Source organism: Thunnus albacares, chromosome 11 (genome assembly GCF_914725855.1).
Source record: "Thunnus albacares chromosome 11, fThuAlb1.1, whole genome shotgun sequence".
Classification (NCBI taxonomy): domain Eukaryota; kingdom Metazoa; phylum Chordata; class Actinopteri; order Scombriformes; family Scombridae; genus Thunnus; species Thunnus albacares.
Window position 1 is genome coordinate 7,624,334 of NC_058116.1, and position 22,267 is coordinate 7,646,600.

General features: G+C 40.7%; 1 protein-coding gene across 1 annotated transcript; it reads right to left on the reverse strand.

The window, feature by feature from the left end:
- Positions 1 to 23: 23 nt before the first annotated feature.
- rftn2 (raftlin family member 2) lies at positions 24 to 20,496 on the reverse strand. Its single transcript, XM_044365894.1, has 9 exons — positions 20,012 to 20,496; positions 7,366 to 7,546; positions 6,381 to 6,489; positions 5,160 to 5,334; positions 4,086 to 4,304; positions 3,029 to 3,135; positions 2,167 to 2,270; positions 1,973 to 2,054; positions 24 to 1,675 (listed from the first exon to the last, which is right to left on the reverse strand). The coding sequence occupies exons 1-9, from the start codon at positions 20,148 to 20,150 to the stop codon at positions 1,472 to 1,474; spliced, it is 1,320 nt and encodes a 439-aa protein (XP_044221829.1). The 5' UTR covers positions 20,151 to 20,496; the 3' UTR covers positions 24 to 1,471.
- Positions 20,497 to 22,267: the final 1,771 nt, after the last annotated feature.

The following is a 22,267-nucleotide window of genomic DNA, read 5'->3' on the forward strand; positions in this document are numbered from 1 at the left end:
ACTGTTAATGACTCAGAGACCGATGGGAAATAAGTGTTTAATACGATAAAAAACACCAATGAGAAAGGAATCCAATTGTACAACTCTCCAAAAAGGAAAGATTGGAATATTAATACTGACATTTAGTAAACCCTGATGGGGGCGTCTGTGGAGCTAAATACATACATTTAAAACATGTAGGACTCAGAAACACTGGAATACCTAAATTATATTTGCAGTACATTCGATTTCCCCCAAAAGCAGAATGTTTACATGCATAACAAATAGTTGAAACCCAGCTTTACAATTCCAAATACTAGCATCTAAAAACAAACAGCATTGTTTCCCTTTCTTTGCATTATAAAATACTGTCGTCATCTTTTCAATAAAACAATGTATCCATCACAGGCGGGTTGCCAGTACCATATAAGCAATCAAACACTGAGCAGCAATTTTGCAGTTTTGACATGTACACTCATACAATGACTGATCAAATATTAAATACTGTCAAACATGTGCATGATAAGCCATAATCATTTCCAGAATGATCACCATATGGCGCCAATCAGACTAAATATTAGGAGGCTTGAACTCAGTTGCATTAATATGTTTTAAAAAGATAAATGAAAATGACACATCTTCAGTTTACAGCACCATGCTGCGATTCCAGAGAACTCTAAAACATCCTCCACACAGAGGATTAACGTATCTGTACAAATGTACTCTTCAGGGCAGCCAGCACCTTCACTCAGGCCAGCGGGGTTAACACACTGTATCAGATGTCAACCTGCGTATTGTCAGTACCAATGTACACAGGATAACGGTGACAGTCTCCCTGATAAATATTCACGTCCTACCTCGGTCTACAGACGAGAGGAAGAGCTGCGAGGACAAAGCACCGACTGAAGGTGATCAAAAATGTGTAGGAACATCTTTGAGGGTCAAAGAAAAGGCTTGAGATATGAGGGTAACTTTTCTTATGACAAAAAAAGAAATGTGTAAAGCTGTGAGTAGATCTAAATTTTAGCATGGGTGATTCAAATATAATTATATCACCAGTGTTGTTCCCATATTGTGCAGAAATGTGTGCTTGTGCTTTATATTGCTGTAACAATTTCCCATTAGCACCTGTACTGATGAAAAGTTGGCAATCACCTAAAAATGGATTTAAATATGTGTAAAGTGTCCGCTGTGGACTTGTTTCTCTCCCCAACACATCTATATAAAAGTCTGAACACATATCTGCTTGTAAATAATACCTCATTCTCGTTATGGCTTCATTAAAAACATGAAAAAGTGCTGAGTTCTTCTACATTAAAGTCTCTGTTAAAAAAAAAAGAAAGAGGTCGTGAACATGATGGCGAATGATAAAGTCTGCGGTCCCGCTGAGACGAGTGACACACGGGGCAGCGATACTCTCCCCAGTATTCTAACAATGTTTACATCCTGAACTTCAGTCCCGAGAGAAAGCTGCATCCGTCCGTATTCCTGCTTACATACAGGTGACCTCAGCCTTCCCCTCTTCCTGCTCAAAGCCACCTTCCTCCAGGTGGGACAGGGCGCTGGGGTACCCCCCTCCGAACACTGGGAAGCCCCCGATGCCTCCGGCAGCGGGAGAGAGCTCCTCTGGAGGGACGGGGCTGCTGACCGCACGACTTACAGAGCGACTGGATACGTCGCTGTGCACAGACAGAGCCTAGAGACGAGGAGGGATACAGGAGTGAGATCCAAATCACATCACTGCAGTAAAGGCTTTTATTTATCCCAAACAGGATCAGACTTTGAAATAGGTTTCCATGGTTCCGGTGATGTTTTTTTTATGTTTTCTTTTTTGCTTTTACCTTCAGAGTGAAGTGCAGTTTCAACTTTGTACACCAGGGTGCAGCATAGACACATCAAATACAGTAAACAGCTTTTCCCTGACCAAATAACTGTTGGTTGAGCTCTCCTGTATATAACATCAGTCTGTCACCCACATCTCATCTCATCTCACCTGGTTCCTCGGTTGAGCCGCTGCCTGACCTCTGACAGGCCTCTGGAGAAACACAACCTGCTTGGTTGCCAGGTTACCATCACTACTCACACAAAAACACACACACACATAGAAGGTTGGTTAGGTCATAGATTGTACATAAAAACCAGCCACATACATGTTGGCATCATGTATACGGAGTGTATGGTGCCAACCTGTCGTGTCGGATGATGGGCGTGGGCAGCACACACGTGAGCAGCCATCCAAACTCAGCCAGAGTGTGAAGGAGGGGCCCGTAGTCTGTTTTTACATTGGAGCCCTGGATATACACACATTATATGCAAAGACATACATAAGAGTCACAAAAAACATGACTAGTTATGAATCTAGATGAAGTAAATCAATTGCAGTTTTTTGAACTATCCTGCCTAGATTTTTTTTTATTAAAGTTTTGGTTTCTGGCCTGTATTTTAGGGGTTAGTCCTCCCAAAACAAGCACAAAAACTGTTTCCCTCAGTTACCTCTGCAGGTATCAAGCCAAGCAGTTGGAGGTTTTTAGATTTTCACAGAGAAGACTTCTGTCTGCAGTGAAAGTTGATATTGGTGCAGCATGGGTCTTGAAACTTCTTCACATAAAACTTAATCTACAGTACTTGCACAACTGCGTGGCTATACACTATTAAGGGTAATAAAGATGTTTCTATGTTTGGGTGATCTGACCCTTTAAGTAAAGAAAGGATTTATCATTTCCAGAAAACTGGAGCTGTCAAGTCCTCTAGCTATGGAAAAACATATGTCTCCATTTCTACTTTCCCTTTGTAAAGAAAAAAAGTCATCTCCAAATGACAAAAACACACTCTCACTTATCCTTTGAGATGTCAGAGCATCAAACCAAAATATCTGCACCTATGGATAAGTGAAAACACACAGTATTCTTTTGGTAATTTGACTGAACTAGCCCTTTACTGTACAACAAGACATCCCTGCACAAATCATCCTGCCTGCTCAATTAGGCACTTTTATTTTGGTAAGAATGAGGTCATGTGCGACCGCTGTGAGGGAGAATCTCCGACTGACCTCGATGACGGTCCACTGCTCTACGACGATGGTGTCGTTGGCAGGAGGAGAGGTGCTTCTCTCTTCATACACAAACAATCCCTCCAGCGACCTGGGCACCGGCTCGCCTGAAACACACAAAGACAAAGTCACTGTATCATGTGTGAAATTATATTTTCATCATTATATAGTTCACAGAAAGGAATAGGAATAATTACTCACACTGAGGTAGTAACTGAGGAATCTTTATAAGGGGCATGTGAATGAGCTAATGGCCTAGTTATTAGAAATAGGTTAGGCTCTGCATGTGTGTGTGTGTGTGTTCATTTTATTTCCAGGCCTCAGAGGTCTACAGATGATCTAGCAGAGGAACAGGAAGTGAGGTCGCCAAGGTCAGGAAGACAGTTCCAAATATAGACACAGTGGAAGAGAGGAGGGAGGGGCCGCAGCCAAAACAGGAAGCAACTGATTTTTTTTTTATGTGTGAATCACTTTTTTATGATAAAAGATAAAAATAATGCAAAGAGTAAAAGAGGAAGGATGATGAATAACATCAGTTACCCTTAAAAATCAGATTTCCTACAAACACTCTCTGAAGCCGGGCTCAGATTACAAGATATTCTAGATAATTGACCTCTGATGTGCAAGATCCTCCAGACAGGATTGGAGCCACTTTGATAATTTCAAAGCTGCTGGATATTTTGTGAGAATCTGCGTCGAACATCGCAACTGGTACGAGCTGAGCAGAGCGGATTCCCAGATAAGAAATAATTCATAACAAATCAAAGGAACAAGATGTTAGAACTGCAAGTTTAGTGTAGCCTGTGGGTTTGAAGGAGAGCTGAAAGGGAAAGACTGGTGACCAATGAGAGAGAGTATGTATGTGAATGAGAGAAAGAGTGAGAGACAGGTGTAATAATCCTGTAGTCTGTAATGTACTGCTGTAATCTAATCTTGACGTTTGAGATTGTGTTCTCGATGAAATTAGATTTTAAAATTGTTCAGTAGTCTGAGTTGTACACTTCTTACATCCACACTGATAACTGCTTTCAGACAGTCAGTCCTATAACAAACCAACCTCTAGGAGTGTCCCAGTACACAAAGGAGTCCACCAGCGACCAGCCTTTGCGGTAGTAAGCGGCAGTCAGCTCCAGCCAGTCGGCCTCCAGGGCACTGACCACCTGGCCCTTCCTGGAGACACGCATGGAGAGCGCCCCCTGATGGTACTGACAGGCCAACGAGTCCAGAGGAGCGCAGCCCGGAGCCCAGGAGTGGAAGAAGACCAGCAACCTCAGGTCTGCATGGAGGGAGAGAGAGTGAAGAGAAATAAACATCAGGTTTGACAGACAGGGTCTACATTACATTATGAAGTGGTAAAGTGCAAGGGCATGAATTCAACTTAGTTTGCACCAAATTGCCTGTCAGAGAAGGCTTTTAATCTCAGGGCAGAAAATGGAATATTTTTGATAAAAAATTAATCCTTTGTGAGCAGGTTAAGTGACAGCAGGCTGACTGCAGCCTAAAATCTGAGGTATTAACACAAAATTCAGCATGAAGTTTTTCCTCATCAGAATCAAAGGTCAAAAGATAGATGGTGTTGTATGTATGACAGATTGTAAAGTGCTTGAAGTGATATACAGATGAATAAAATTGACTTGACTAGCACAGAACATGGACTTGAAACAGCATAGAAGCAAATGAGAAGGAAAAAATGCTTCTTCTCAGATTTTCCTACAACATTTAACTGTGTGGCACATGATGTAAAACGCAGTGGTTGCTAACCTTTATGGCAAATGTTTGTTTACTGTAATTACACTAACATCTCATGATCAAAATGGCAATGACTCACTGCCGGTTAAAAGTAGTGTGTCATGCACTAACAAACCATGTAAGAGTTTGTTTTTATAGAAAGTTTGACATCTTCTGGTTTGCTCAGAATCTGGATGTCAGAAAATAAACAAGATGATGTCAAACTCAACCCAGGTTTCATTTGTGAGATATCACTTTATCAAGACACTGACAGTGGAATGTTTTCCTGCTGTGCCCCTCCCTCTGTCATTACACAACACAAAATAGAACTGAAATATGCTAGAAGTCACTGGAGAGTTCAAATTAAAAGGGTGTGATGAGAAAGGCAGAGAGTTTTTCTCACCGGGGCTGTAGGTGTTCTCCTCCAGCTCTCTGTCTCCAGGTGGGGTGCGGGGAGGGGTTTGTGGAGGGGAGCGACAGCCCCTCTTTGGACTGTGCACCCTGCCATTGGTGATCCCACTCACCTGCTGGAGGACCGAGCCAACGAATCGAACACCCCCACGGGCGCTGCTGTTCACCTGCCAGGCACACAAAACCCACAGTCAGCCACACTGTGACCGTCTACTATAGCTCAGCATCACAAAACAAACATGCTCAAGACTTTAGTACTTTCTAACCTCCACTACGTTTGTGTTTGTTATGCACAAGAAACACTTGGTCGCCAACCGTGAACCACAATGTCCCCAGTCCGAATACTGCTGCATGTCATTCCCCATCTCTATCTCCCCTCATCTAAAGTCTCTTATAAAGGCATAAGATGCATCATCCCCTCTCCCAAAACAAAGAAAACAAAAAAATCACCAGGTTTACCAAAAGAATTTTTTTAAAAATGGATGACAGTTTTCAGTTTTTGTATTAAGTTGCTGAATGTTATTATGTTCCAATACAATAAATTGCTAATCATCATCTTTATCTTTAAACCAGTGCTTTACTGAATAAAAGTCGTATTCGTCGTAGTCATTTTTGATAACACTTTCTTTTACGGGTCCCATAATTTCCTTTTAATTTTCCAGGAAGTTTTCTGGAAAGAACGATGTTATTTTGTACTTAGTATTGTGAAATTCTGAGACATTCATTTAAGTTTAGTGAGCTGTTTTCAGTTTATAAGCACTTGTTGATTTCTAGAGGAACTTCCTTGAAAGAAGTGCTACAACGCTCACCAGGTTACACCTGCAGTTAGTTGGAATCATTGGAAGAGTGAACACTGTCTCCATAAATTAGTGATAGATGACATAGTTCTTTTCAGGATCCATCTCAATAATTCACAGTTGTATCAATTCCTTTCTAGGAAATTATGAAAAAACTATGGACCCGTAAAATAAAGTATTACCAAACTTTCATTTTATGGCTGTAAATGTCATCCCTTTACCAAACTATGGTCTACTGTTAGTAATACTCTTCAAAGCAGTTTAGAAGTTTCTGTTCAGTTTTAATAGGCTGTAAACATCTGATAGCGTTTTGTCACCAACACTTTGAACTAGAGAAACATTTTAGGATTCATTCATTTATGTATTTGTTGGGCTGCTTCTGTAGGTTGCAGTAAATGTGTGTGTGTGTGACTGACCCTGTCGATGAGCGCTCTGACAGTGTCACCAGTCAGTGACTCTCCAGGTAACGGCCACTCCTCCACCCTCAACATCGGCACACTGTGACACATGGACGCCGTCTGCTTACTGAAAGCACACACAGACACACAAAAACATCTATTAAATGTGAAGACCAGCAAGATCTGTTTAACAGTAACAGTGTTTTGTTTTTTGTTTTTTCCAGCTCCTCTGTTCAGATCAGTGGGGAGTTTTTGGGTGAGTGGCACCAAACCTATTGACCTTGTCCAGCTGCAGGGTTCATAGTTCACTATTAATTGTCACAGAGCTGCAGACACAAACATATAAATCATTCATAGGCTCAGCAGGAGATGGCTACCAGCGACTGTCGAAGCAATTAAAAAAAGGGTAAACAGCAATTTAGGCAGTTTAAATGAAGACAGATCACATCCTCATGCTGCCAGCCTTTTCAATATGAAAGTATGAAGAGTTTTTTCAAAAGAGCGCCATCAGGAATGTGTAAATAAAATCATTAACATTACCAAATCACCTCTACTGCTGCTACATTTATCTTATAAATTAAAAGAAATACTATCATAGTTATTGTATCCCACCTTATTAAACCTTAGAGATGAGAGATACTTCATCTCCATTGGCTGCTGGGGGACCCCTGTTGTCGGGTGGATTTCTAGCCAATAGAAATCCTGGTATTACCCTTAGACACAAGGACCGAATGAAACCAAAACACAGTCTACAAGCCGCCCCCTCCTCCTCCTCCCCCTCCTCCTCCTCCTCCTCCTACAGGCACGCCAGTCTGACCTCACTACCAGAGCTTTGCATTAAATATGCAGCTGACTTCATCCATCATTCATCTATTTACTAGACAGTATGATGGTGAACGTGTGGTCGCAGTGGGAATGCATGTGTGGCAGAGACAAGGAAGCCCCAGACAGCTTGTATATACATAATACACATCATTTTAAAAGAGGATTAGGACTCATTTACCTGGGTCTGGGACGGGCCAGGATGGCGCGGTAGAGCAGGCTGAAGGGCAGTGAGCGGGTTCGTCCCACAGAGAGGATGATTGGGTGCAGGGCGGCCAGGACGTAGCCTTGTGTGTAGTAGGGCTGCAGGGCTTGGGGCAGCTCGGACAGTGAAGCCACATACTGCACTGTGGGACGGCTACCTGCATGGAGGGATGATAGTGAATGAAGTGTAATCTAGCAGTTGTTGTAAAGGTTAAAGCCACGTGTGTTTTAGGCCATGTGCACCCCCTTTCCCAATGTGGATGAGTTTGAACGTGCTCTCATGTTTAAGTTTTAAGCACCCCCCGTCCACACTGACACGCCACAATGCTACATATCTTCTTTTACATCTTCTCTTAAAGATCCCCTCCAGACACGTTCTTTAGATGTGTAAAAATACTGCTTGGAATAATAATTTGTGTCTGGTATGGTTTTTCCACAAAAAAAGTCCAAAATTTTCCATTTTAGTGAGCAGTTTCAGCAGATGAATGTGAGAACAGCCTTCTAGTGTCAAACTGCACATACATCATTCTGCACAGTGAAACTCCAACATCTGACTGAAGGAACAAGAAGAGAAACACATTTTTGAGTGGAAGGGGACTTTAAGGTTGGAACAAACCACACTGCCATCATCTGATGAGTGCAGTTGTTGTTATAGACCCTTTTGGTGAGGCTTTATTTTACATGAAAACAGAGGCAGTGCTTACTTCTTCCATTTATTTACTTCCAATCAAATAATAATTTTAACGTGACATCTGTCTGAAGATAAGCGTACGATTCAGCATATATGAAGAATAGAGTTTCCAATAATAATTTGTGAATTAATTAATATTTACTTGGGTTTATAAATGGAGCAGTTTGTTCAAGAAAAGTCATAATTTCTGTAAAATTTGCATCAAGAATCTCAGATACTGTGAGTGCAGTTGAATGAGGACCCTAATGAAAATCTACAGGCTCCTGTTGATAGAAAATCATGCACACAGTCTGGGAAAGTTTCCTTTTCCTTCCTGTATAATGACTTTAACATCACCGTGTGTGTGTGTGTGTGTGTGTGTGTGTGTCAGAAATGCACAGGGTCAGCCAGATAGGAATGCTGATGATGATGACGGAACATAGCAATTATTTTACTTTCAGCTGGGAAAATGTCATTACAGCGTCAGAGAAAGTGCTATTTTTAGAGAAACGTCACTTAAGGAACTATTTATTTGAAACACCCACACACTTCCACACGCATTGTATGGTCATTACGAATCCATTGGTGTGTGAAATTGACATGTCGCCACCGACTCCATGACATCAAGCCTCTTACAATATGAATGTCTGAGTCACTTTAACTGTACCGCTCATCTGGAGACTGAAATTCCCTGCTGCTCAGTCTGAGTTTGCTAATTTCTCGTGTCCAACTGTGTTTCCGAAGCCTCGTCTGATGGCCTCAAATGCTGATGTAAGGTCTGTCTGTGCTGTGTAAGCCATAAAAACAACCACCAACCCAGGCATGTTGAGGGAAACACCACATCACCACACTCTTACGTAAAGGTTATATATACACACACACACACAAACTATATGTGTATTTTTACTGCTGCTCCTCCAGCTGCGGTGTGTGATGTGGTGAAATCGCTTCTCTGCTTTGCGAAAGGTGCAGCACTGAGACTGGCATCGTTTTCATTATGGATTCATCTTTTTGATCAATAGTTAAGTCTACAAAATGTCAGAAAATGGTGAAAAATGTCTGCAGTTTCCCGGAGTGACGTCTTCAAATGACTTGTTTTGTCTGATTCAACAGTTCAAAACCCCAAAACATTTAATTTAGTGTCATAAAACAGAGAAAAGAAACACGTTTTTTGGTATTTTTGCTTTATAATTGAGTCGAACAATTAATCAATTATCAAAAAGGTTTCAATTAAATTTCTGTTGATTGACTATTTGATTAATTGTAATTATTTCCGCTGCCAAGGAGACTATTTGCTAGTTAGCATGACATCTTTTTGGCAGTGGGCTAAAGCATGAATAAGTGCCACCATGTGGTCTTTTCTAACCTCTCCATGAGGCATACAAGCATATAAGCAAAAGTCACATTTTTATCTGGAATTCTGAAGTTTCACACAAATCTGTCAAAGACATCTAGATTTTCTGCCATGTAGTAGACAGTTTTGTCAACACTCAACATATACATAATATGTATAACAATCTCCACCATATGTGCAATTGCAACCACATTTAGATGACATATACTTATGTTAACTCCAAGTGCTAAATTTAAATGGCCATAACTTGGTAATCGTGAGTGTGACTCACTTGAAATTATGCACAATTCATTACAGCTTTTGGACAAAGTTGTAATATATTTTGATGGGATTTAGGTATTCTCAAAAAATAGTGCATCACTAGGGCTGCAACTAATGATTAGTGTCATTATAATTAACTGGTGCAATGCCCGTTCAAAATGTGCCTGTTCAGAATGGGCCGATTGCCTATTATTTCTTGAGAACCGCATATATATGTATCAACTGACAAAAGTATCAATATAAACTATACGGAATTAATACATTAAATGGTTTTAATGCAGACAGAAACTTCACCAGTGATACTAAACTGAGGTTGGGTTCTCAGCAATAGACGTGCCATGCGTGAAGTTGATCGGATGAACTGTTGTCGAGATATGCGAAGGACACACATACACACATACATACATACAGACAGACAGACAGACAGATAGAGATTCCTTCCATCCCAAGTTAATGTCTTTAAATTGTCATGTGTTACAGAGGAACAAAAAAAACTTCACATGTAAGTAAAATTATTGTGTTTTTGCTTGAGAAATTGCTTAAACAATGAATTGAGTATTAAACAAACACCTTTAGAGGACTTTGCAGGCTTGAAGGAAATATACGCTCTCTAGTGCTTTCTTGTGAGTTGAAAATTGTAGTGATCTTGTTTCTGTTTACATGCAGTGTGTTGGTGAGTTAACTTTTACACCGGTTAAGGAGTTGCTTGTGTGCTGGAGTCTTGTGCTGTTTTTCTAATAACCCTGGCTGGAAATCCCTGTGACCATCACCATACTTCCTGTGTCCACAAAGAGTGGCTGTTCACAGAGGGGCCTGGCTACACACACACACACACACACACACACAGAACATTTGACGCATTTCAAGTTTTAAACACACTAAATTGTGCACTTTGGATGCAGCACTATTAACAGAAAGAAAATTGGGAGCGAGACAGGGAAAGAGAGAAAGTGTGTGTGTGTGTGTGTGTGTGAGAGAGGGAGAGCATTCCTTCTACAACCCCCCATATTCTCACGGACAAACACCCCAGCCATCAGGGAGACCAGTACACAGCTGAGATCACTGCAGCCTGTGAATGGACTGTCTGGCTGGCTCCATTATCAGACTAAAGACCACCAGAAACCACTAAAGCAGGGGCCGGGCAAACACAACTACAGTTTACTGGCATTCCTGCTGGCCTGAACCCCACTCACTTGAGGTGAATTTAAATTTAACACCGGCTTACATGTTGGGCGTAAAAAAAAAAACCCAAAAAACAAAAAAACCCCGCAAAGTTGATGCTCACCATGGTGGAAACAGAAACAGCTCTCTCTCTACAGCCTATGTGCAACTTTAAAGATGACTCCCCTTCCATTAGAGCACAAAACAGGGCCAGTCAGGTTAAACGTGGATCACTAGCAGTGTCACACCACAAAAACAGGCAACCATGCTGCAGCTAATGGCTCCCAGGAGGACCATGATGTCATACACACACACACACACACACACACACCCACACACACACACACACACCTCTAACCCAGGCTTTTGTTGCAGCCTTTTTGCTCTTCTCCTTCCCTGCTTTCAGTCCTCACACCCCCTCCCATCCTGCTGCCACTCGCCTCGTCAACCAGCACACTGAGGCCTCTGTTCAGTGCTGTGTGGGAGAAAAAAAAGAGGAGGAGGAGGAGGAGAGGAAGAAGGGAGGACTAGCAAAGGGGATAAAAAAAAAGGGGGGAAAAGAAGTAGAGGAGTATCAAGAGGTGGGAACTGGCAGGGTGGGGGTTTGGGGGATCAAGAGGGGGTTGAGCAACAACTGAGGGCACAGAGAGGGGCGACAGAGCTGAGAAACTGGGAGGCGAGGGAGGGAGGAGGTGGGTTTAGAGCCAAACAGGGGTTACGAGATGGATTTTATGAGCCCATATGTGAATGGTAGAGCTTGAGAAGGTGTGAAAAAGGAGAAAGCTGCCCAGCAACAAGGAGTAAAAGGAAACAAGAGTGACAGTAAAAGGAGAAAAAAAAAACTCTACAGCCACGCTATGATTCATTTTTCTAACATACCACTCCAAATACACAACACCAGCTAATGGCTAATTTAAGCTATTTAAATGATGTGACTACAAGGCCAGCAGTAGTGGTGACCATGTGTGAACACTCCCAAGTAGGAATAACAGGAGGTGTTCCTGTTCTTCCCATTATGTCGACATTTTGTGAATTATATTTGTACCAAATATCATGGAAATCCATCTGTTATTGAGAATTTTCCCTAAAATCCGAGTCAATAAGATTCATCCTAAAATCTGTACAAAATTGTTCAGAAATTTTCAAATTTTCATTCAAACATTGAGAAATTTTAGTCTGAACCAAAGCGATGGACTGACCAACAATCCCATCCGTAGAGTAATGACTCTAGTATGGCTTTAGAAAAAGATGGAATGAAGCTTGAGGTGATAGAAAATAAAGCCACAAAAATGCCTGAAAAGAAACACAAAGTCAAACAGAACAAGAAGAAAAACTAATCCTAATATGATTAGTGCAGGCGTTTAACCCACTAATGTGGCCATATCAAATCATTATATTACATTAGACACATTATGCCAATCAAGACTCCTCTGAAGTCAGACACTGACCGAGATCAGCTCCAAGGAAACTGATAACTGAGTGTGAGTCGCCAGGTCTGCACTGTCCTTCTCTCCTCTCTCTCTCTCCTCCAAATTTAATAATCAAAATACTGACTTTAATCTGAAATAATCCAGCATGGGCCATTAGATTCCCAGATTAGATAGAGATTACAGAAAATTGCACTCATCCCTGGAAATAAAAAGAGTACAGACAGACGGATAGATATCCTTTTACAATTGGAACAGAGGTCTTGTTAGGTCAAACAATCTTGGAACAAATCAATCACCATCTCTTAGTGGATTGGGAGATGGTTGCAATTCATCCCACAATTTCTTCAACTGATGTTTCATTCGTTCCCCCCTCAGTTCATCCAACCAGTGTTGAATACACGTCACTTCAGGTTAAGCCTTCTCTCCACCCGCAAATCCCTTTGTATCCGCCCATCTATTCATCTAGTCATGACCTGCCATCACTGTGCACCCTGCACATCATCATTTGATCCGTGATTCCCGTCATAGGCCACTTCCAGGCTTTGACTGACACTGAAATACAGGTCAGGGCAATTTTTCTGTCAGGATGACCTCTCGCGTTAGACTCGGTTAATACAGAAAGTCTTTGTCTTGTGCTATATTTTCATCAGGGAAACTTCACTTGTATGCAATAAAATGCTGAACAATTGGAAAACAACTGGACTGGATGATGACGCTCATCATCGGGACAAAATTTGAACTTTCCCAATACTTTGGTTTATGACCAAATACCTAAAAAACTACAGACATTCCCATCAGCCTCAGCTGTACTTTGGGTTTAGTGCAATTGGCAAATGTTGAACATTATACCTGCTAAACATCACCATGTCAGCTTTATCTCTGTGAGTATGTTAGCATAACATCTGCATTTGGTTTAAAGCACCACTGTGTCAAAGTTCAGTCTCACAAAGCCTCTGACAGCCGGAGACTCGTAGAGCCTTGTTCAGTTAATGTTGTCAGAAAATTGTATGCTGCTTAGCCTGAGACCAAATCACTATTTTATGATCTCAAAGTTATCTGACAACACAGACAAATAAAAAAACGCATTTTCAAAAAAAATTCCTGGAATAGTATGGATGTACTAAGTCTTTTGAAGTCATCAACTCAACAAATACAGTGGCTGTTTACTGAAGTGATCTTTAAAAATAAGGAACACAATGAGCAGTTTGCAATTAAAAGATCAATACCAATAAAAACCCTTTAGAGTCTGCATGCTTTCTCGCTCTGACAGAAATACACACACACACACACACACACTCATATATACACATACACAGCTAGCAGTAATCAGCTCGGGGGAAGTATTAGCCAATAGGTACTTTGATGTGCTTGCTTTCCTTGGCTCCAGGCTCCAAGTCCAGTTTCCTCTCAGTCGGAGCAAAACGAGGCCAAGCTGACAGGGAGCATTGCTGCTGCTACTGGGCACAGCGCTGGGAAAAGCAGGGGGGCCGGGGTGTGTGTTTCCACATTCAAGTGAATGAGAGGAAGAAGAGAGGCGGATGAAAGTGAGAGTGAAGTAAGTGACAGTCACTCTGTGTGTCCTAGAAATGCTACATTTCAAGGAGATGCAAGGCCAGATCAGGGTGGAGTGGGGTTGGGTGGGGATGATCTCTCAGATCAGTGTTAGGGCTCATTATTTTCTTTTTCTTTTAACTGCTATGATTAGTGTCCTTGCAGTGATATAAAATCTGTGCCAAAATCAGCTCCTTTGAATAAATTTGGGCTCCAAGTTTGACAATAACCAGATTGTCATTGGTAATCTCCAACGACAATCTGTTAAAAACCAAAAATGATAACCTTTATCTGCAGTATCATGCAATAGTGACATTATCTATAGTAATCCACCTGATCCAAATCAGTGTGCATTGACAAGAAGAAGCCAAACCAACTAAATCAACAAATTATACTAACTGGTCTACTGTCCAAAGTTAGACAAATTTTCACCAACAATTTTCATTTATCAACCTGAGGGGTCTAAAATACCACTAATGTAACATACATCCTTAAGAACCACTCACTCTTGTTTTTTTATAATGGGCTGCTCAAGTGGCCCACAGAGTGAACGGCCCACCTGTATTTCTCCCAGTGCTCCCAATGGCCTGACTCTGCTTACAACTACATTCACACGAGTTGTAGAAATTGTGTACTAGAGAAAACGAGACACATTCTGTATCTGCAATTTAGGAGCTGATAGCAAATTCTCCAGTGTAACGTTAATATGTGAACTCGGCAGCATCAACACACAACACTCTCTCAAGCAGTTAACGTCGCCATGACAACAATATCAACGATAGGGAAATAAGCCAAATTAAAACCACATTCATCTGGGCACAGGATCGCTATGGATGATCTCCAGTTACACTGTTTATTCAACGTCACTAAAAATTTATTGATCAATAAAAAATGTATTTCAAAACAGAAAACGTTCATAACATACTGTATTCATACCACAACGTATGAGCTGGGTCTGGGACAAAAAGAGCTGAGGATCACCAATGTTATTACAAATCATACAGAGGACAAGAATGTGTGTGCAAAATTTCCTGGCAAACCATCCAATATTGGTAGAGACATTTCACTCTGAACTTAAAATGTCAACTTGATGGTGGCGCTGCCGTAAAAGTCAAGCTGTCACCAAAAGTCAGTAGGACTCATCCTCCGGGGACCATGAATGAATGAAGGCAATTGAGCCAGTAGTTGTTGAGATATTTCAGTCTGGACCAAAGAGGTGGATGGATCAACTAACAGACAGACATTACCAACCCTAGAGCAATGGCATCAGCATGGTTAAATATAGCTCATTTAAGCTTGATTTTCATTTATTGGGTTTGACTACCAGGCTAAAAGTGAGGGTCACTGTCTTGTGTGAACGCTCTCAAGTCAGAATAATGTAGGGTTCTATTTTCTGACATTTTATAGACAAAGCGATTGATCAAGAAAAAAAAAGGTCAGATTAATTGATAATGAAAATAATGTTAGTTACAGCCTTGAAATGTAGCATGAGAAGTATTGAGTGAGTTTGTAGAACAAAGATGTGTGCAGGTGGTGGAACTTGCCTAAACCAAACCACAGCAGACAGTTCAACAAAGTATGCAACAAGATATACAGACGTCTCTGAACTGTAAGGCATCTGCCGGCCAGGTGCTTGTCAGGAATGCAATATATGTCGTGTACTGACGCATGTGGTTATTAACACTCAAAAACATACAAGCCCTAAATCTGACGACTACTGACTCCTCGCTCATCCTCCTCCTTTAACAGACTGGATCCGCCAATCAGGAAGGCATCACAGCGAATGTCTTTAATAAAGATTAAACAGATGCCACGGTAATTAAGACATACCGGTCCAGTCATGCCTAGAAATTTCATCACACTTTTCACTTGAGGCAAGCGTTTTAAAAAATCCTGCAAGGAAAACTACCAGTACTTGCTTTTTAATGTGTTTTGCTTAGATTTCTTTACTATTAAATCAATTCCAGGAAACTTCAGCACCTTTCTTGTTTGGTTCACCCTTGTGTACGATCACTTCGGGGCTTTTATTTCCTCAGCCAGGCTCTGTCTGGGAGGTGAGCAAACCTTGAGTGAATTTGGGAGCACATCAAATATCCTCTTCATCATGGAAGTGGTTTCAAACTGGAAAGAAACCCTGTAGAGTCTCTTTTGAAATGAGAATACAGTCTGGCTTAAATCTGATTAACAGCCAAGGAAACACATTTAGTGGCACAGATTGGCTTTTTGTGAGAGTTTATCTTCCATTTAGACTGTCTAAACCTGTACATAGATTCCAACTACTTCTTGACCAAATTATAAAATGAGGTGATTGATTAACGCAGGCCTCACTGAAGTAAACAAGTTATAGTCTTGTAAAATAAAAACAGAAACGCTTCTGAGAATGCCAGCCATCACCAGACTGCACATGACTACTAGAGATTGGAATCACTGCGGTTGTGTGTCTTAAGCTGTGCCAACCATTATTCACACTTAAGAGACTTGCACATTTGCACACTCAAAGTCAGTGACGATCACACAAATCCAAGAAGACAGAAAGGCTGCACGTTAAACCAGCATTTTTACCGTCCAACTCACATAGTAAAAATGAATTTACTGTGTTGGATTTCTATTCTCCTTAAAATGTCTGATCCAATCACACATGTACAAATGTATACTGAGAATGTATCAGTGTCTTATGGCTCTAGCAACATCTGGAGTTGGTCAAAGATGCAAGTGATCAAATTTAGGCCAGTGAATGCTGTTTTTTGGTCATTTGCAGGTGAAAAGTCTCAAATTTGTAGTGCATGTCTAGCACAAAGGACAAATCTCCCAAACACAGCTGGACACAGACAATCTGCCAAACAATTTGTGTATAGTGTATAATAGTGTATAATCTTCTTCCTCAGCTGTTCAGCAGCACTCACAGTTTTCCACAGATAAAAATCTAGCATGACCATGAAAGCAACACAAGTAGAGGCATTTGAGATATATAGTGATTACTAGTGCTAACCACAGTTTGTGTAAGGTGGATCCAGACACAATCTAGACACTGGGTCTGAACAGGGACTATGACTCAAATACACCCTGTTTGAAGTACTATATTTATAAGCCTGTCTGAGAGCAGAACCCATGACTCCCTGCTGATGACAGGCGCAAGAATCAGAGCACTTCAGACAAACTTTCCAGTATAAAACCGCATGCTGCAGAGAAGCATTACTGTCGTGGGTCATGAACTTGTTGCTGGTAGGAGACAGAGAAATCTGCTGTCATTCATAAAGAAAGTTTTCTGTGTTGACAGTAAACGCGCAAAATTCAAGCCCAATGTGTCACATCCCGTGTGTCAAACTCACTGTTGTTCACTGATGTGCACTCTAACAGGGTTCACAGGACAGGTTTGATAACCGATTTTATTAAATGGATTGGGCTAGATGTGATTAATCCACATTACATACAGTTTCTATGTCAATTTCATTATAAAATTCAGAGTTTGGGCTGTCAATTACATCCATTTATTCATGACGGGCAGTCAATTCAGTTTTTAGTGGTGCAGCAATTTCTGGCCTCATGTTACATAAAAATTATATTAGTATTTAGATCTTAACTTTGCAGAAAAGAGAGCACCAGGATGAGGTATCGGGGACAGAAACAGTCAGATCAGTGCATCTCTAGAGTGGACTGGACAGAGCAGCATGCTGGGAAATACCTGCACATTTATCATGACAGAAGGTGGAGTACATTTTGTTGGCAGAGACAGTAAAAGAGACAACAAACAGCTGAGCTGAACAGCTCCTCTATTCAGAAAAAAGTCTGACAGTTTCACAAGATGTTTTTGGTGATTTTTTGCCAAGATAGCTGTATTACACAGTTCTCTTAAAGACACATGCCTATGTGTTTCAAAACAAAACTCCAAGGAACTGGTAAGATTACCTCATCTCTGAGGGCAAATTTCATATGCAGGCTGGGAAATCGGGCAAAAAAATGTTCGGTTCTGGTGACTGTTCATTACACAATCTGAGAACACATAATCTGTTCCCAAGTGTAAAGAATGAACCACCATTGCTGAACATTCAAAACTTCATTATGATATTTTATCATTTTCCATGACTATTTTGTCAGTTTCCTGGACAGTTGTATTTAAGGTATTACATTTTTTCCATGGTTCACACAGTACACAAAGGGACCCAGTTAAAGCGTTTTGCTTAAATTGTATTCTTATGGTCATACTGTAGAATATTACGGGATACCAGCCGGCTTGTAAATATGATTCCTATTTTTCAGACAGAGGACATGTCAGGTTGGACACAGTAATCAGACTGACAATGGGGTTAAAGAGATACTGTGCATCAAGAATATAAAATAGACATCCTGTATCTCCATCACAGGCAAACTAACCTCATTGTCTATGTGATGGGACTGGGTACAGGACTGGCTTCATGCTGTAAGCTGGACGGTCCTAAAGTCATTAGGAGGCGGGATCTGTACTTTACTTCCCTTACCCTCCTAATTTGGAAAGCAGCACTTTCCCTCCATGATTCATTATTGTGCAGGCCTGCTGTTTACATGCTGGGCTCTCATTCAGAACTTAATCACCATTTCCTTCCAAATAGGTCACAGTCAAAACAGCCAGTCGGAGGAGCAGATGAAGGGATTATCCTTGAAAAATGGCAACCCTCGGCCATCTGAGATTATCACACATGTTCAAATTAGATTCTATAACACAGCAGGTGGGTTTCTCTCTGGAAACGTACTGCATTTTGCTGCATGCCTCTCACATGGGAAGGTGTGTGTGTGTGTGTATGCGTGTGTGTGTGTCCATGTGTGTGCCAAGGGTAGAAGGGCTACTAGCGGAGACAGGAAAAAAAAACCTTCTGTGACCTATTTCTAGATAGGCTGAAAGAACGACCCTGTTGCTAGGAAAAGTCTGGAGGTAGATGCTGTAATGTCACACACATGTAGTGAGTAACAATCTGAAAGAGCAATTTAACTGGATTTAAATACACATTACCATTAACAGAGTGATGTGGATACTACTGTAACTGCACCCTGTCTGGCAACACGGTCGGTTTTATTGCACTTTACAAGCATCACAGGAAGATACAGCCCCTGTGAGAATAATAAAGGGATACAAGGTGGAAATAAAAACTACCATAAACAGGGTGTTTGCTATTTAGGACTGTTTTAAAGCTAAATATAAAGAAATTTCAGACAGCTTTTAAGGAAGGTTTACAGGAAGGTTTTAGTCAACAGAAGGACACAAAAGGATTCTTTACAGTGGAAAGCAGCAAATATAATATTTGTTGAGAGGAGTCAACTGAATGGCTAACAGCTTTATTAGCATTTTACTCATTTTGCTCCATAAAGATTATATTTGTGACCAGAGCTGCAATGATTAGTCGAGCAACAGAAAATTAATTAAAATTCCTGGTTCAAGCTTCTTAAATGTGAGTGTTTTCTGGTTTCTTTACTCTTGTATGATAGTAAACTGAATATCTTTGGGTTGTGGACTGTTGGACAGGATAAAACAAGACATTTAAGGTTGCATCTTGGGGTTTGGAAATCAGTGATCAACATTTTTCACCATTTTCTCACATTTTTTGGACCAAACGACTAATCGATTGAAGAAGAAAATAATCATCATTTGCAGCCATATTAGTGACAGTAGTTTCCTTTAAGACAACTGGCAAGGTAAGTGATAGAGTGATGAATGCAAACCAGTTCTGCGACTAATAACTATATTCATTATTAATTGTTTGATCTATAACATGCCAGAAAATAGGGGGAACAAGTTCCCAGAGCCCAAGGTGACATCTGTGAAGTGCAACTGACAAATCATCAATCAATTAATCGTTTTGCCAAATGTAGGAGATTAGTGAAAATGCCTATAGTAATTTCACACAGCCCCAAAGACTTATGTTATCCAACCAACAGTCTAAAACCCAAAGATATTAAATAAAAACATCACATTTAAGAACCTGGAACCAGAAAATGGCATTTCTCCTTCAAAATTAAACGATTGATTAGTTATCAAAGTTTCCAATTAATTGTCGATTGATCCACTAATCGACTGTTCAGCGCTACTTTAAATGTACTTTTTTTTTTACCTGGTCTGCGGGTCCATTCTGGGAATGGTTTGGTAAATATAACCTAAGTATAAAGGGAGTTAATAACTAGGCTATATTACAGTTAATGTTGGTAGCACAGTGTCATCACAGCCTACCTTCCAAACTGAAGTCGAGCAGCACATACTCGTACACAGTTTCTGTTTTGGTCTCCACTTGTGGTCTCTTCAAGGTGGAGTAGATCTTCCCGGGGCTGCTGTCCTCCGGGTCTTCCAGTTTCCGCAAGCCGCAGCCCATGGCCTCAGAGGCGGGGACAGCCGCTCGCTCAGCGCGGTAAGAGCACCGGAGGAGCCGCTCTGCCCGCAGACAGACAGACAGACAGACACACTCAGCTTGTCGTAATTTCAACTTTAACGGGACGGCTCCATCCCTCCTCTGTCCACGCTGTTAATCCTCCTGAGTGCTCCCAGATAATCAGCCCAAAGCTGGAACAACGAGAGCCGAACTGTTAGTGAAGAAAAAGTGAGGCGGAGGATTAGTTCATGAGGCGGCTGCTTCTTGAAAAAGTATCCCGCCGGAGAGGCTGCAGGTCTGCAGCGTGGAGAGGAGGAGCGCTCTCTGGAGAAAAGTTTCCCCACAGTGAAGCTAGACGGAATAATTCAGCTTCCTGTCCACGTTTCTCAATAAAATGCTGAAATACAATCTGAGTACCACCCATTTTACCGCCGAATACTCACCCTATATTTAAAGAAATTATCAAACTGCTTTGTATAGTTTTAAAATGTTTTGATGTTTTAGTTTATTTTCACAGCCTCAGTATTGATCTCATCAGCACTGTCTGTGACCTGAAGTCTGTCTGGGTTAATGGGGGCAATTGAGTTGATCTAATCAGACAGAAAATTGAACTGATAACTGAAAGCCTAATCCAGTGGTTCTCTTAACGTCAAGGACCTAAATGGACACAAATTAGACCACAGACCCCCATTTGATAAGATTTTTGCTTTTAGATGTTTTATGACAGAAAGTGTAAAATAAACAGTCATACACAAAATAGTCATACACTCTGTCATTGTATTACTTATGGATGGAATTAAAGTGAAAATAAATTATTTCCCTTTTAGCTGGGGACTCCCTGGAACCCCCGTAAGGACCCTTGGGGGTCTAAGACCTCACTTTGAGAGTCGTTGGCCTGATTGATTAGACTTACGTTGATGTCTTTTTTTTAAACAAAAAAGGCAAACATTTTAAGGGATCCAGCTGTGAATTTGTTGCTTTTCTTAGTGTTCTAAGCAAATTGAGTATCTTTTTAATGTGAACTGTTGGTCAGACAAAACTCATTACAATATGTCAGCTTGGGTTTTAGGAGATTATAAGTTTTGAATTTCACTATTTTCTGACATTTTATAGACCAAGCCATTTAATAATCAATTGAGAAAATAATTATCTGCTTAATCAGTAATGAAAAAAATAAAAAAATCTTCAGACTGGGAAACTGGACCAGCTCATGTTGGGTATTTTCACTTGATGAATGACTTAAACGATTAATCAGGTAGGAAGGTTACACCCGCTGATTAACACTAATCTTAACAGCTGTACTTCACACCGCTCACTCTAATCTTTCTCTATTGAGGTACATTTTTGTTTTTAATCACATATGTGAGTAACAGATACTTGATGTTGTGAAGTTTAGGGAAAGAAATGCTAAAGGAGACAATACAGTTGTTGAACTCCTAATGTTATGGTATTTTTTAACACAGTGGTTCTCAAAGTGGGGTCTAGGGACCCTCAGGGGTCTTTGAGGGACTTCCAGGGGGTCCCTAGAAAAATGGGGAATATTTTTATGTAACTATTATTTCATTGACTAGAAATAAGCCCAATGAGAGAATGTATAAGTATGACTATTCTGTTCATACGTTTCACACTTTTCACTCTTATCTGCCACCTACAGTGTAACACATTTACAACAGTAATTAAACTTAAACTAAAAAAACAACAACTTAACCTGCAGAATTTAAAATCTGGTGAAAACATGTGGGTCAGGCAGGTGATGGCAGGAGTAGGAACATCAACATGGTCATTTGAAAGCCTGCTGCTGCATAACTCTGTGATGTAATATTAATTCGATCAATTTTTAAGTGACTATTGAGTCTTTTGTATTGACAACTGAGTGAACATTTGATTTAGCTCTGGAGTTTAAATTAGTGTTATTTGCTCAAATCATTTTTTACAGAGAACCACTGATAACCATTTCAAAAGCATAAGCTATAATTTTTTTTTATCTCCAGTTTAAGATTCAGATGATTTAAATGACACCACAGTTAGGTCTATTGTCGCTTCTGACAACAGGCTGTGCCACACAATGTGAGTTAAAACCAGTCAAACTTCACAGTATGTGTCCAGTACTGCATGCAAGG

Coding starts and splice junctions, on each gene's coding strand:
- rftn2 (XM_044365894.1), bottom strand. CDS start 20,150: ATGGGCTGCGGCTTGCGGAAACTGGAAGACCCGGAGGACAGCAGCCCC. Junction 4,305..5,159: donor GGAGAACACCTACAGCCCCG/GTGAGAAAAACT, acceptor CCCTCCATGCAG/ACCTGAGGTTGCTGGTCTTC. Junction 1,676..1,972: donor CGGCTCAACCGAGGAACCAG/GTGAGATGAGAT, acceptor CCTCGTCTCTAG/GCTCTGTCTGTGCACAGCGA.